Source organism: Scyliorhinus torazame, chromosome 29 (genome assembly GCF_047496885.1).
Source record: "Scyliorhinus torazame isolate Kashiwa2021f chromosome 29, sScyTor2.1, whole genome shotgun sequence".
NCBI lineage: Eukaryota > Metazoa > Chordata > Chondrichthyes > Carcharhiniformes > Scyliorhinidae > Scyliorhinus > Scyliorhinus torazame.
Genome location: NC_092735.1, coordinates 10,708,986 through 10,724,150, shown reverse-complemented (window position 1 = coordinate 10,724,150; position 15,165 = coordinate 10,708,986). Strand labels below are relative to the sequence as shown.

The 15,165-nt window shown below is 46.8% G+C and overlaps 1 protein-coding gene across 4 annotated transcripts in view; it reads right to left on the bottom strand.

Moving 5' to 3' along the window:
- LOC140403851 (ubinuclein-2-like) overlaps positions 1-15,165 on the bottom strand; it is a 97,140-nt gene that overhangs the window by 67,432 nt on the left and 14,543 nt on the right. For all 4 annotated transcript variants that reach the window (XM_072492049.1, XM_072492046.1, XM_072492047.1 and 1 more), the window contains exons 3-5: positions 14,610-14,711; positions 11,606-11,743; positions 6,409-6,521 (exon numbers count right to left, since the gene is read on the bottom strand). In XM_072492049.1, the coding sequence (XP_072348150.1) occupies positions 6,409-6,521; positions 11,606-11,743; positions 14,610-14,711 (353 nt within the window). The remainder of the gene's footprint in view (positions 1-6,408; positions 6,522-11,605; positions 11,744-14,609; positions 14,712-15,165) is intronic.

The window sequence follows — 15,165 nt, the reverse complement described above, 5'->3', positions numbered from 1 at the left end:
CCAAGCTTGATGGGCTGAATGGCCTACTCCTGTTCCTAATGATGTTGTGATGCTGGCATTGGACTGGGGTGAGCACAGTAAGAAGTCTAACAATACCAGGTTAAAGTCCAACAAGTTTGTTTCGAATCACTATCTTTCAGAAGACAGCTCCTTCATCAGATGAGGGATGACAGCCTTGCCAGCCATGCCAAATCCAAAGAACGATTTATTTAAAAATAAAATCAGACTAGAAGGTACATTGTTAATTCATGGTTTACTGACCAAATCGTGGGGCTAAGCAACTAGAGAACAAGCAATGTTCTGACAGCGACATCACTAGTAATTGCCAAGAAACACAACCTAAGCTCCTAATTTTTCCTAATTAGTGAACTTCTCCGCACATTTGCCTCACAATATGCAACAGGTTGTCAGACCACAAGACTGGCACTTGAATCTATTTCTGACGATTGGGAATGGTGGGTGGGTGGCAAGGGGATGCACAGATTAGAAAAAAGTACCAGCTTTTAAAAAATGTCAGACCAAATGTTCGGTACGACAGCAGAACGGGGAACATCAACACCGGTGATACCAAAACTGACACGATACAACTATCAGTGATTACTTTCTCAAGAAATGAGAAACCCGAGGGGTTAACTAATCGGGGTCTCAACATTCTGCTGCGACTTGATAGGTTAGATGTAAAGGTTTTCCATTTTTGGGGAGTCCAAAACTGTAAATATAAGATAGTCACTAACAAATACATTGGGAATTTAAGAGAAAGTTATTTACTATAAGTGTTAGAATGTGGAATTCGCTAGGTGAAGTGATTAAAATAGATGTGTTAAAGGCGAAAGCAGAGGCAAAACGGTGGGGCAGTGGTTAGCGTTGCTGTCTCACGGCGCTGAGGGCCAGGGTTCGATCCCGGCTCTGGGTCACTGTCCGTGTGGAGTTTGCACATTCTCCCCCTGTCTGCGTGGGTCTCACCTCCACAACCCAAAGATGTGCAGGGCAGGTGGATTGCACACTAAATTGCCCCTTAATTGAAAAAAAAAATGGAAATAAATAAACAAATAAAGGTTAAAGCAAGGTATGCGTGAAGAGGAAAGGAATAGAAAATCATGCTGGCAGGGTGAGTTTTTTAAAAATTATAAATTTAGAGTGCCCAATTCATATTTCTCAATTAAGGGGCAATTTAGCGTGATAAATCCACCTAACCTGCACATCTTTTGGGTTGTGGGGGCGAAACCCACGCAAACACGGGGAGAATGTGCAAACTCCACACGGACAGTGAACCAGAGCGGGGATCGAACCTGGGACCTCGGTGCCGTGAGGCAGCAGTGCTAACCACTGCACCACCGTGCTGCCCTGCTGGCGGGGTGAGATGAAGAGGCTTGTGTAGGTCATAAACTCCAGTATGGGCCAGTTGGGCCAATTTCTGTGCCGTACATTCAATGTAACATTGACAAGCAGTAATTCCTGCTCTGGTCACTTCCCAGTCAGAGCAGTGACGAGCCAGCATGGTCGATTGCACAAGAGGGCAAGCCGCCCATTCTCCTGCCAACGGAAGCCTCAAGTGAACAAGAAATTATCAAAGAAAAGAATTTACACTTGCAATGTCTTTTAAAAGATGTGTATACTGCACACGCAGACGGCAGAATGGGGTCAAGAGCCACACACGTCCCTAATCTTAAAAAAGGTTATGGTCACTGATGCAATGTGTTTCCTGTTTATGTCTGCTTTGCAAATGAAATGTAAATATCTGCTTGGAGGCTGCAAAACATTTGCGCCCAAATTGGTATTTTTCTTCTTTTTTAAAAAAATGTTTTCAATTTAGCGTGGCCAATTCACCTACTCTGTACATCTTTGGGTTGTGGGGGTGAGACCCACGCAGACATGAGAGAATGTGCAAACTCCACACGGACAGTGACCTGGGACCGGGATCGAATGCGGGTCCTCGGGGCCTTAGGCAGCAGTGCTAACCAGTGCGCCACCGTGCCTGCCCGTTCAAATTGGTATTTTTTAGTGCAACATTTCTTCTTTAAATTCCCAACCTATTTCACGCTTCCCAAGCCAGATATCCCATGCCAACCACATTCCTTTCATTCCTCTCATATCATCCCCATCCCATTCCACCCCTTCTCCCTGTGCCATCTCTTCTATGGGTGGCACAGTGTTTGCTGCCTCGTAGTGCCACGGACCTGGATTGAATTTTGGCCTTGGGTGACGGTCTGTGTAGAGTTTGCGTGCTTTCCTGTGTTTCCTCCGGGTGCTCCGGCTTCCTCCCAACAGTCCAAAGATGTGCAGGTTCAGTGGATTGGCCACGTTAAATTACCCCTTGAGTGTCCAAATAGGTGCAGGTTAGGTGGGGTTTTGAGAATGTGGCAAGGGAGAGAGACTGGGTGGAGTGCTCTTTCGGAGGGTCAGTGCAGACTCAATGGGCCGAATGGCTTCCTTCTGCACTGTAACAATTCTATGCCATCGTATCCTCCACTCCACATCCCCCATTCATACAATCCCCCCACCAGTCCCATGCTGTGGGATGGTAGTTGTTTAATTAGATTAACATTCGGGTACGGAGTGCATCCAGGAATGATGCGCCAAATAAACCCGCCAACAGGCACAGCATCTAGACTGACAAAACAATGACATCCTCCCTCCAAAGGTGGCACTGGAACAGCTCACAGCCCTTTAGCCTGTACTGCGGAGGGATGCCCCTGCTTCTCTGCTCCCTAAATTGCTGTCAATTTTGTGATTCAGCTGCAAATATTTATCCAGGTATAATATAAAAATAAGGAGCGTGTCTTTGACTTTAAAATGGGGAATTATGTCTGAACACCCAGGCTCAATTATTCCTTGCTCTCCACGCCCTGAATCCAATACCAGAGGAGCGGGTGATGAGTAAAGTTCAAAATCCCACGCTGTCTGATATTGGTGCAAAATAACCTTGAGAACAAAGAAAGGAAGCTTTTGGTGCTATTTCATACCCACTGACGAACAATTACTCTTTGTAATAGTTTAGCACACTGGGCTAAATCGCTGGCCTTTAAAGCAGACCAAGCAGGCCAGCAGCACGGTTCAATTCCCTTACCAGCCTCCCCGAACAGGCGCCAGAATGTGGCGACTAGGGGCTTTTCACAGTAACTTCATTGAAGCCTACTTGTGACAATAAGCGATTTTCATTTCATTTTATTAATACTCTCCGAAAAAGAGACATGCTGTTGAATCGTTTCATCTTGCACCCATCAGCACGGTAAATGCCTCGTGCTGGTAAAGTGCGTCGTTTTAGCAAATAAATACAATAGCAACCCTGCCCACTTTGGGATGCCCAAGGTTTAGCTCCTGCCAACCTGTGCTAAGTTTAGATTGAGACACGACCCGTAGAACATTTAAAAAAACAGAAAATGCTGCAAATATTCAGATGGGTCTGGCAGCATCTGTGGAGAGAGAAAGAGAGTTAACACTTCAGCTCCGTGATCTTTCATCAGCACATACCCCAGAGAACATACTTATGGCAGCTTCACGGTGGTTTGGTTTTGAGAATAGTTAAGTATTTTTACGCATTTCAGGCACCTGGTTCACCCAATCCTAACTTCCTCCAGAACCTACCTATCTCGTCTCATAAAAATCTTCTCCTTGGCTCAGGTGGCATAAGACTAACTTGCAGCATCTACACTGTCTGAGCCGAGTTAACGCGGGTACAGGCTAGGAATCAAGACATGGGAAGATACTGGTCTGTACGATTCAATATTTCGCAAGCAAACTCCGGCGTGAGCAGTTCGCAACATCGCAGCATGTGGCGCAGTGGTTAGCACTGGGACTACAGCGCTGAGGACCCGGATTCGAAACCCGGCTCTGGGTCACTGTCCGTGTGGAGTTTGCACTTTCTCCCCGTGTCTGCGTGGGTTTCACCCTCACAACCCAAAGATGTGCAGGTTAGGTGCATTGGCCACGCTAAACTGCTCCAAAAAAATTGGAAAGAAAATAATTAGGTACTTTAAATTTATACTAAAAAAAAGAACTGCAGCACAGTCTCAAGAGCTTGCAGTGAGAGAATCAACTTCAAAGCCGCATACACGTGCATGGCCTTGTAGCACTCTTAAATGGACCACGTAGTGCAACAAGCACTCTGCACACAGCAAACAAAAGTCAAGGTAATATTGAGTGGGGTTAACTGGATAGCTCTTAGGTATGGTGGGCCAAATAACCACTTTCTGTGCTGTATAATTCTGCAGTGCTCATGCGTCATGTTAAACACTCACTCTATAATTTATTCTGGCTTCTTTGTATTCATTACCCTCCAAGCTAAGAGGTTGAGCTTGGAGTGAGCACTGCTGCCTCACGGTGCTGAGAACCTGGGTTCAATACTGGCCCCGGGTCATTGTCTGTGCAGAGTTTGCACATTCTCCCCGGGTCTGCGTGGGTCTCGCCCCCACAACCCAAAAAGATGTGCAGGGGGTGGATTGGCCACGCTAAACTGTCCCTTAATTTGAAAAAATGGATTGGGTACTTTACATTTTTTTTTAAACCATGAGGATGGCAAAAAGTGGCACAACTGACCTTAACTCCAATGTTTCCTCCCTTTAGGAATGTTCTCAAGCTGCACCAAATGACCAAGAGTGGATCCTCACAGCAGGAGAACACACATTTATAAACTCATGTCATACCAATCAACAACAACCTGCATTTATATGATACCTTTAACATAGTAAAATGCCCCAAAACAGTGCACAAGAGCCTATTGTGTCCCATTTACAAGATGCACTGCGGGAACTCACCAAGGCACCTTAGGCAGCACCTTATAAACCCACGGCCCTCACCCATTTAGAAAGACAAGGGCAGGGCAGCAGATACCTTAGGAACCCCACCACCTGGAGGTTCCCCTCCAAACCACTCACCATCCTGACTTGGAAATATATCGCCGTTCCTTCACTGTTGCTGGGTTGAAATCCCTGGAACTCCCTAACAGCACCGTGGTTTTTAAAAAAACTAATTTACGGGATTTGGCCATCGCAATTATTGCCCATCCCTACACCACATGGACTGAAGTGGTTCAAGAAGGCAGCTCACTACCACCTTCTCAAGGGCAATTAGGGATGGGCAATAAACGCTGGCCTAGCCAGTAACACTCACATCCCGTGAATGAATAAAAAGAAATTCAACAAACTTTGACACTGAGCCACTCAGGACAGGAGCAAAAGGTTTGGTCAAAAAATTAGGTTATAAGAAACTTTATAAAGATGGAAAAAGAAGCAAAGGGCTTAATGGAAGTGCGGTACTTAGGGCCGAGACAGCTGAAAGCATGGCCGCCAATGATAGGGTGAAGGAAATTAAGGATGCACAAGAGGCTTGAATTTGAGAAATGCAGAGCTTTTTGGAGGATTGTAGGGCTGGAGGAGTTTACAAAGTTAGGAAATGTTGAGGCTGCGAGGGATGAGAATTGGAGGAGTTGATGAACTGGACCATGGGCGGCACGGTAGCACAGTGTGTTAGCACTGTTGCTTCGCAGCTCCAGGGTCCCAGGTTCGATTCCCAGCTTGGGTCACTGTCTGTGCGGAGTTTGTACGTTCTCCCCGCAGGTTTCCTCAGGGTTTTCCCATTTCCTCCCACAGTCCAAGGATGTGCAAGTTAGGTGGATTGGCCATGCTAAATTGCCCTTAGTGTCCAAAAAAAAAAAGGTTAGGTGGGGTTACTGGGATAGGGTGGGGGTAGTGGGCTTAAGTAGGGTGCTCCTTCCAAGGGCCGGTGCAGACTCGATGGGCCGAAAGGCCTCCTGCTGCACTGTAGATTCTTCGATTCTATGGAGTAGGTGCGGATTAGGATCTGGACAAAGTTTTGGATGAGTTTATAGAGGGTGGGTGGGAGGCCGTCTAGGACAGCATTGGGATAGTCATGGAACAGCACAGCTTGCTGAAGCACAAAAATATAACACCCAAGAATCCAATACAAATGCATCATTGCACGGAACCATCTGCTCTGCAAGACATGGGAGAGGAAACCCAACATATTAGCATAAGCACCGAGAAACATACACAGAAAATAGGAGGCGGAGGCCATTCTGCCCTCGAGTCTGCTCCGCCATTCATTATGATCATGGCTGATCATCGAGTTCAGTACCCTGATCCCGCCTTCCCCCCCCATATCCCTTGATCCCTTTAGCCCCAAGAGCTGTATTGAAATTATGCAACGTTTTGGCCTCAACTACTTTCTGTGGTAGTGAATTCCACAGAATCACCACTCTCTGGGTGAAGGAATCTCTCCTCAGCTCCGTCCTAAAGCAAAGGCAGGGATGAGAAAAGATGATGCAGCGCATTCTGCCAATCTCCCGCCTCACTGCATTCGGAATATCCTCATCGAATCTGCAGCAAAAACCTTTCAGTGGCTGAATCTTGCACTCGCTGCCACACGACCAACTCAACATGACTGACTCACCCAGACTCCTTTGAAACCTTCAGCTTCCTTGACCTCTTCTCTTTCATCCCGCCTTCAGCCTTTCGTCTTTGCTTTTTCGCCACCCTGTCTTCTCCATCTTTTAATTTTTGCTTCTGAAAGAAAAAAAAAACATGGCAAGTTTTCTGCTTACTGTCCGGTCTGAAAGGACACATGCACACCCGACCTGCTCAACCCTCACGCACCCTGCTCGTCACATCCTGCGCAGGTTTCACGCAAAATCTAAAGATGGCGTTTCATCAGCACTTCAAAGTTTGTTGCAAAACATTTCAGAAAGAAAGTAGTCGAATTATACGGCATCGCAGGAAACCTGGTGCAGTTTGATTCCGGTGGTAGAACATCAGCAATACAAAGTACAGCATATAGCAAGGAGGCGCAGACAGAGGATTATCAATTGAAAAGAGAAGGGGGAACAGGTGGCACGGTAGCACAGTGGTTAGCACCGTTGCTTCACAGCCCCAGGTTTGATTCCCGGCTTGGGTCACTATCTGTATGGAGTCTGCACGTTCCCCCCATGTCTGCGTGGGCTTCCTCCGTCTGCTCCGGTTTCCTCCCACAAGTCCCGAAAGACGTGCTTGTTAGGTGAATTGGACATTCTGAATTCTCCCTCAGTGTACCCTAACAGGCACCGGAGTGTGGCGACTAGGGGATTTTCACAGTAACTTCATTGCAGTGTTAATGTGAGCCTACTTGTGACAATAATAAAGATTATAAACTAGGAGATATCTTTCTCACACAGAAATTAGGATACTGGACGACAAACTGCGATAATTTTTCAATTTATAAACTGAGGAAGGGATACTTCACCCCCAGCAGTGATTCCACTGACAAATATGGATTTTTTTGTATTAAAACAAACGTTATTATTAACGCGATATTAACCCCATTAACATCCAAGAAAAAACAGCTCGTCAATTAATAGTTAAACAGTTCTTTAAAAAAATAAAGACAGGTCTTTGAGCTTACTTTCCCATCCACTTATAAAATCTCAATCCACATGCAGGTCAAATGCCACTTATTAATAGAGTTAACACTCAGTGGCTTACAGGTTTATTCACAAAGTCCTTGGGAGAGAAGCTTTCAGAAGTCAGTCTGAAACACAAGTCCTTTCCTCAGAACCCAGAGCAGAACGTTAAAATTTAACTAGAAACACACACAAGGCAGGGCTGAAAAACGAATAGAAAACAGACCCAGCCACTCCCATGAGTGACATCACAGTCTGTCTAGCTGTTAACCTCTCAATGACAGCTTTAACAGATGTACAACGACGACGAATCAGACTACAGGAGGGAGATAAATCACTTGGTTGCATGGTGTGCCAAAAACCATTTCTCTCCAAATGTCGGAAAGACCAAGGAACTGATCACCGACTTCAGGAAGCATAGCACGACACACACACCCGTCTGCATCAATGGCTCCGAAGTGGAGATGGTCGATAGCTTTAAGTTCCTGGGGGTCACCATCACCAACAGTCTGTCCTGGTCCACTTACGTTGATGCAACAGTCAAGAAATCCCAACAACGTCTCTACTTCCTACGGAAGCTAAAGAAATTTGGCATGTCTGCATCGACTCTCACAAATATCTACAGATGTGCGATAGAGAGCATCCTATCGGGCTGCAACACAGCCTGGTATGGCAACTGCTCGGTCCAAGATCGCAAGAAACTGCAGAGTGTGGTGAACTCAGACCAATGCATCACACAAGCTTGCCACCCGCACACTGATTCTGTCTACACCTCCCGCTGCCTCAGGAAGGCAGGCAGCATTATCAGAGACCCCTCCCACCCAAGCATTGCCTTCTTCCAGACCCTTCCATCAGGCAGACGGTACAGAAGTCTGAAGACCCGCACATCCAGACATAGGAACAGTTTCTTCCCCACAGCTACTAGACTCCTCAACGACTCCCCCTCGGGCTGATCTGTTCCCTGTAAGAACACTATTCACTACGCCCTAAGCTGCTCTTGCTCATGTATTTGCTTTGTTTGTCCCTTGTTCCGCACTGTAACCAATCACTGTTTGTTGATGTACCATTTGTCAATGTTCTCGGTTGATTATTATTTTGTCTACTATGTACGTACTGTGTACGTTCCCTCGGCCCCAGAAAAATACTTTTCACTGTACTTCGGTACATGTGACATCAAATCAAATCCACCTTAACCAAAATTATTTTAATAATATTACTGCAACAGACATATAACAATTAAATTTCCTACATTCATCACAGTATATATAATATGGTGAACAGGCGGAAAATAGGATGATCGTACATCGTTCTAGTTGAAATTCTAGGATCAGATGGCTATAGGGTTGACAGTCAGAATTGAAGACACTTTGGGCTCTTGAGTTTTGGGGGGGGGGGGGGAGAGAGAGAGAGAGGGGGGGAGGGAGAGAGGGGGAGAGAGAGAGAGAGAGAGAGAGAGAGAGAGAGAGAGAGAGAGAGAGAGAGAGAGAGAGAGAGAGAGAGAGAGAGAGAATTGACACTCATGTCCAGCAGACAGATCAAATAAACATTACAACGGGCGAGTGCACAGAATCACATGACACATCCATGCACTGCAAACTCAACCTGCGAACGAGAAGGGTTCTGAAGGCACAATAATAATAATCGTTATTAGTGATGCAAATAGGCTTACATTAACACTGCAATGAAGTTCATCATAGAATTTACAGTGTAGAAGGAGGCCAATCGGCCCATCGAGTCTGCACCGGCTCTTGGAAAGAGCACCCTACCAAGGTCAACACCTCCACCCTATCCCCATAACCCAGTAACCCACCCAACACATTTCGGGAACAGTGACCACAATTCAGTAAGTTTTAAAGTGCTGGTGGACAAGGATAAGAGTGGTCCTAGGGTGAATGTGCTAAATTGGGGGAAGGCTATTTATAACAATATTAGGCAGCAACTGATGAATTAGATTGGGGGCGGATGTTTGAGGCTAAATCAACATCTGACATGTGGGAGGCTTTCAAGTGTCAGTTGAAAGGAATTCAGGATCGGCATGTTCCTGTGCCGAAGAAGGATAAATGCGGCACATTTCGTGAACCTTGGATAACGAGAGATATTGTAGGCCTCGTCAAAAAGAAAAAGGAGGCATTTGTCAGGGCTAGAAAGCTGGGAACAGACGAAGCCTGTGTGGAATATAAGGAAAGTAGGAAGGAACTTAAGCAAGGAATCAGGAGGGCTAAAAGGGGTCACGAAAAGTCATTGGCAAATAGGGTTAAGGAAATTCCCAAGGCTTTTTACACGTACATAAAAAGCAAGAGGGTAGCCAGGGAAAGGGTGGGCCCACTGCAGGACAGGCGAGGGAATCTATGTGTGGAGCCAGAGAAAATGAGCGAGATACTAAATGAATACTTTGCATTACCAAAGAGTATTCACCAAAGAGAAGGAATTGGTGGATGTTGAGTCTGGAGAATGGCGTGTAGATAGCCTAGGTCACATTGAGATCCAAAAAGACGAGGTGTTGGGCATCTTGAAAAATATTACGGTAGATAAGTCCCCAGGGCCTGATGGGATCTACCCCAGAATACTGAAGGAGGCTAGAGAGGAAATTGCTGAGGCCTTGACAGAAATCTTTGGATCCTCACTGTCTTCAGGGGATGTCCCGGAGGACTGGAGAATAGCCAATGTTGTTCCATTGTTTAAGAAGGGTAGCAAGGATAATCCAGGGTAGGGAAATTACTGGAGAGAATTCTTCGAAACAGGATCTACTCCCATTTGGAAGCAAATGGACGTATTAGCAAGAGGCAGCACGGTTTTATGAAGGGGAGGTCGTGTCTCACTAACTTGATAGAGTTTTTTGAGGAGGTCACAAAGATGATTGATGCAGGTAGGGCAGTGGATGTTGTCTATATGGACTTCAGTAAGGCCTTTGAGAAGGTCCCTGATGGCAGACTGGTACAAAAGGTGAAGTCACACGGGATCAGGGGTGAGCTGGCAAGATGGATACAGAAATGGCTAGGCCATAGAAGGCAGAGTAGCAGCAATGGAAGGGTGCTTTTCTGATTGGAGGGCTGTGACTAGTGGTGTTCCGCAGGGTTCAGTGCTGGGACCTTTGCTGTTCATAGTATATATAAATGATTTGGAGGAAAATGTAACTGGTCTGATAAGTAAGTTTGCAGACGACACAAAGGTTGGTGGAATTGCAGATAGTGATGAGGACTGTCAGAGGATACAGCAGGATTTAGATTGTTTGGAGACTTGGGTGGAGGGATGGCAGATGGAGTTTAATCCGGACAAATGTAAGGTAATGCATTTTGGAAGGTCTAATGCAGGTAGGGAATTTACAATGCATGGTAGAACCCTCAAGAGTATTGACAGTCACAGAGATCTAGGTGTGCAGGTCCACAGGTCACTGAAAGGGGCAACACAGGTGGAGAAGGTAGTCAAGAAGGCATACGGCATGCTTGCCTTCATTGGCCGGGACATTGAGTATAAAAATTGGCAAGTCATGTTGCAGCTGTATAGAACCTTAGTTAGGTCACACTTGGAGTATAGTGTTCAATTCTGGTCGCCACACTACCAGAAGGATGTGGAGGCTTTAGAGAGGGTGCAGAAGAGATTTACCAGGATGTCGCCTGGTATGGAGGGCATTAGCTATGAGGAGAGGTTGAATAAACTTGGTTTGTTCTCACTGGAACGACGGAGGTTGAGGGGCGACCTGATAGAGGTCTACAAAATTATGAGGGGCATAGACAGAGTGGATAGTCAGAGGCTTTTCCCCCGGGTAGAGGGGTCAATTACTAGGGGGCATAGGTTTAAGGTGCAAGGGGCAAGGTTTAGAGGAGATGTACGAGGCACGTTTTTTTACACAGAGGGTAGTGGGTGCCTGGAACTCGCTGCCGGAGGAGGTGGTGGAAGCAGGTACGATAGTGACGTTTAAGGGGCATCTTGACAAACACATGAATCGGATGAGAATAGAGGGATACCGACCCCGGAAGTGCAGAAGATTTTAGTTTAGACGGACAGCATGGTCAATTCAGTCTTGGAGGGCCAAAGGGCCTGTTCCTGTGCTGTAGTTTTCTTTGTTCTCTTCATTGTGCCTGGTGTTTTTGGCGGGGTGGGGGGTGGGGGGGGGGGGGGGGGGGGGGTGCACCACAGTGGTCAGAATACACATTATTTGGGATATTTTCCAAGCCTCGCCATCTACCGTGGAATTAAAATCAAACTGCGACTCACTTTTGGCGACTTCAGTCTTTTCTTTCCCGCCATATCTTCATCTTCAGTGTCGGAGGTCTGCCGGAACTGCAACGTTCCCGCGTTTATGTAAAACCCTCCGTATTTTGTTGTCAGGGAGGCTGGAACCAATTCGTCGTACTGGAAAATAAATTCAGATTTCAGCGGGAGCCCTTGCCAACTGGAGAGCTGTCAGCTGGTTAAACAGACAAGTGTGCAGTGTTCAAGCGGTTGGAACTACCCAGTTTCCATTGCTCAGTGGCTCTGTGGCTTAATCTGAAATATGTACATTTTTGGACGTGTGATGACACCCTGCACATACCAAAGATTGCCTGTGCTCTAACATATTAAAAAATTCATGTGTCCGGGCGACACGGTGCCGCAGTGGTTAGCACTGCTACCTCATGGCGCCGAGGACTCGGATTCGATCCCGGCCCCAGGTCACTGTCCTTGTGAAGTTTGCACATTCTCCCCGTGTTTGTGAGAGTTTCATCCCCACAACCCTAACATGTGCAGGGTCGATGGATTGGCCACGCTGCAGGGAAACCAAATCGGAATCTCAAGTGCTATAAATCTGGTCATTAATTATGAATGTGAAACTATTATAAAAACCAAGGATAGAACATCTGACATCAAAATGCATGTTGGTTTGGTTATTTCCTGCTCTACATCCCACTTCAGCTGAAGACGATACAACTTCCTAAGGGCAATGTCACTGATGACAGAATCAGACTGCACGTGAAATCTGTTCTGCCATTATATCTATGCTGGCTCTTTTGAAGGAGCTACTCGATTGATCCCAATTAGTGCCAACCTACACCCATCACGGAAGCAGGGCTGGCCCCTCTTGTTTCATAGAATAGAATTTAGAGTGCAGACGGAGGCCATTCGGCCCATCAAGTCTACACTGGCCCCTGAAAGAGCAGCCTACCTAAGCCCACACCTCCACCCTAGCCCCGTAACCCAGCAACCCCACCTAACGCTTTGGACATGACAGAGCAATTTAGCATGACCAATCCACCTAACCCGCACATCTTTGGACTGTGGGAGGAAACCGGAGCACCCGGAGGAAACCCACACAGACACGGGGAAAACGTGCAAATTCCGCACAGTGATCCAAGCCGGGAATCGAACCCGGGTTACTGGCGCTGTCAAGCAACAGTGCTAATGCCATTTATTGGTGGAGTGAGGGCTGCACTGGGCCATGAGGTTACAGATTGGGGCGGAATGCAATTCTGCCCCGTGGATGCCCAGTTCTGAGGCATCGTCGGGGACAGGGAGCCTTCAGGGGTACCTCCATCCGCCACCTCCAGAGTGAACCAAGTTCATGAACCGGTGAAGGAGTATCAGCCTCCCTGAACAGGCGCCGGAATGTGGCGACTAGGGGCTTTTCACAGTAACTTCATTTGAAGCCTACTTGTGACAATAAGCGATTTTCATTTTCATTTCATTTCAGGAGCAGGGGGTCTCGGGTTTAAAAAAAGAAGTTCTGGAAATGTGCCAACCCATACCCCCGAGGGAGATCATCACCCTTCTGGTTGTCAGGGTTGTGAAATTGTTTCCCAGAACTGAAAGGATTCGGTTGCACATAGTTCCCTTATTCAGTAACAAAACCATGACGTGTACTCATGGTTTCAGTGCTGCACTTCCTCCGGATTTTGAAAAACACTTAATAACCCATATCAGCGAACACCGGTAAGGCTGACACGCCACGTTATGTTTTTGCACCATATCTAGCCATGAGATTAAGTTGTGCTTGTGTCACTGGACAATCACACTGCATGACTGCCAGCATTCAAATGGTGACCACCACGTTTGCGAACCCAATAGTCACATCATAGGATTTTGCTTTGAGCACGTGTTGGCGGTGGAGAAACTAAAAAGATGAGCAGAAAATGGCCACAGGCAGACTTCTAATAATCCTTTACACACAGCTGGTGGCCGATGGGCCTCCGCCACTAGAAACGTGACCCTCTTAATGTTCAGCATTGCTCACATAGGCGGCAGGAAACTCTGAGCACAATTTAAACTCACTCCATGGGCCCTACCTTCTTATTAAGATTCTGCCCAAGGACAAATTCACACAGAAAAAGGGAATAGAGAAAATACCCTTCCTGGAGTGCATCGATAATCGGAAGAATTGCTCATCTACCTCTGTCCAAAATGCACACTTTACATTAGAGCGTATTGGAGTAGGCCATTCAGCCCCTCGAGCCTGCCCGTAATTAGATACGATCACGGCTGATCAAATAGTGGCCTTAACTCCAATTTCCTGCCCATCCCCCGCAACACTTGACGCCCTCGTCGATCAACAATATGTCGAACGCCGCCATGAATGTATTCAATGACCCAGCCTCTAGCCCTCTCTGGGGAAGAGAATTCGAACGACTAATTACCCTGTGAAGAATTCTCCTCATCTCGGTGGTAAATGGGAACTCCCTTAGTTTTAAACTATGCTTCCAGTTCTAGATTCCCCGATGAGGGGACACAAGCTCTTAGCCTGTCAAGCTCCTTCAGGATCTTATGTTTCAATAAGATCACCACTCATTCTTCCAAACTCCAGTAACTGTACAAGTCCAACCTGCTCAATCATTCTTTCCAAGACATACCCGCGCCTTTCCAAGAATTAGCCCTTCCTGAGCTCCTTCCAATGCGAGTATGTCCCTCCTTAAGGAGATCGAAGCTGCACAAAGTACTCTGGGTGCAATCTCACCACTGCTTTGTACAATTGTAGCAAGACCTCCCTCCTTTTATACTCCATCCTCCTTCTACAGAATCACAGAATTGTTACAGCACAATAGGAGGCCACTTGACCAGGCAAACCAGCACCATAATTTCAGCCACCTCTCACTGTGCTTTGTGCTGCGGGTCCTGCTGCTGATTTGTCCCACGCAGAGGCTGGTTAGGTTCCTTACAACACACAAAAGCGAAGCTTCAAAGGGGGGAAAAAAGTAGTTATTGGTTACCGAAGGAACAGCAGCACAGGCCATCAGAAACCAACACTCACCGCTTCAGAGTTGTCAATGAATGGGTCCGTGTCGTCGTAACCGTACCCCATGTCAATTAAATCCTGCATTCGGTCTTTCCGTCGCTTGTGATTCTTTTGACCCTGCAATTGGCAAAAGTTGTTTAGCTTGGTTTCCCTTTCAGGCAAGGGGAAAGAAAGGGCAAGCACGGTGGGTAGTGGGTAGCACCGCAGCCTCAGGGCGCCGAGGTCCCAGGTTCGATCCCGGCCCTGGGTCACTGTCCGTGTGGAGTTTGCACATTCTCCCCGTGTTTGCGTGGGTTTCGCCCCCACAACCCAAAGATGTGCAGCGTAGGTGGATTGACCGCGCTAAATTGCCCCTTAATTGGAAACATGAATTGGGTACTCTAAATTTTTTTTAAAAGGTAAGCGGACAGAAGAACAGGTGCAAGATGAATCATAGATTGTAAATGGGCGAGTCGATATTTTTGGAGGTTATATCTCTGTGTGCACAGGAGACTTGGGGGAAACGAGCCGAGCTGAAACAGCCAGCTCCCAGGATGCCATTTTATTGGGCAATGGTGCTGACACTCAGAGG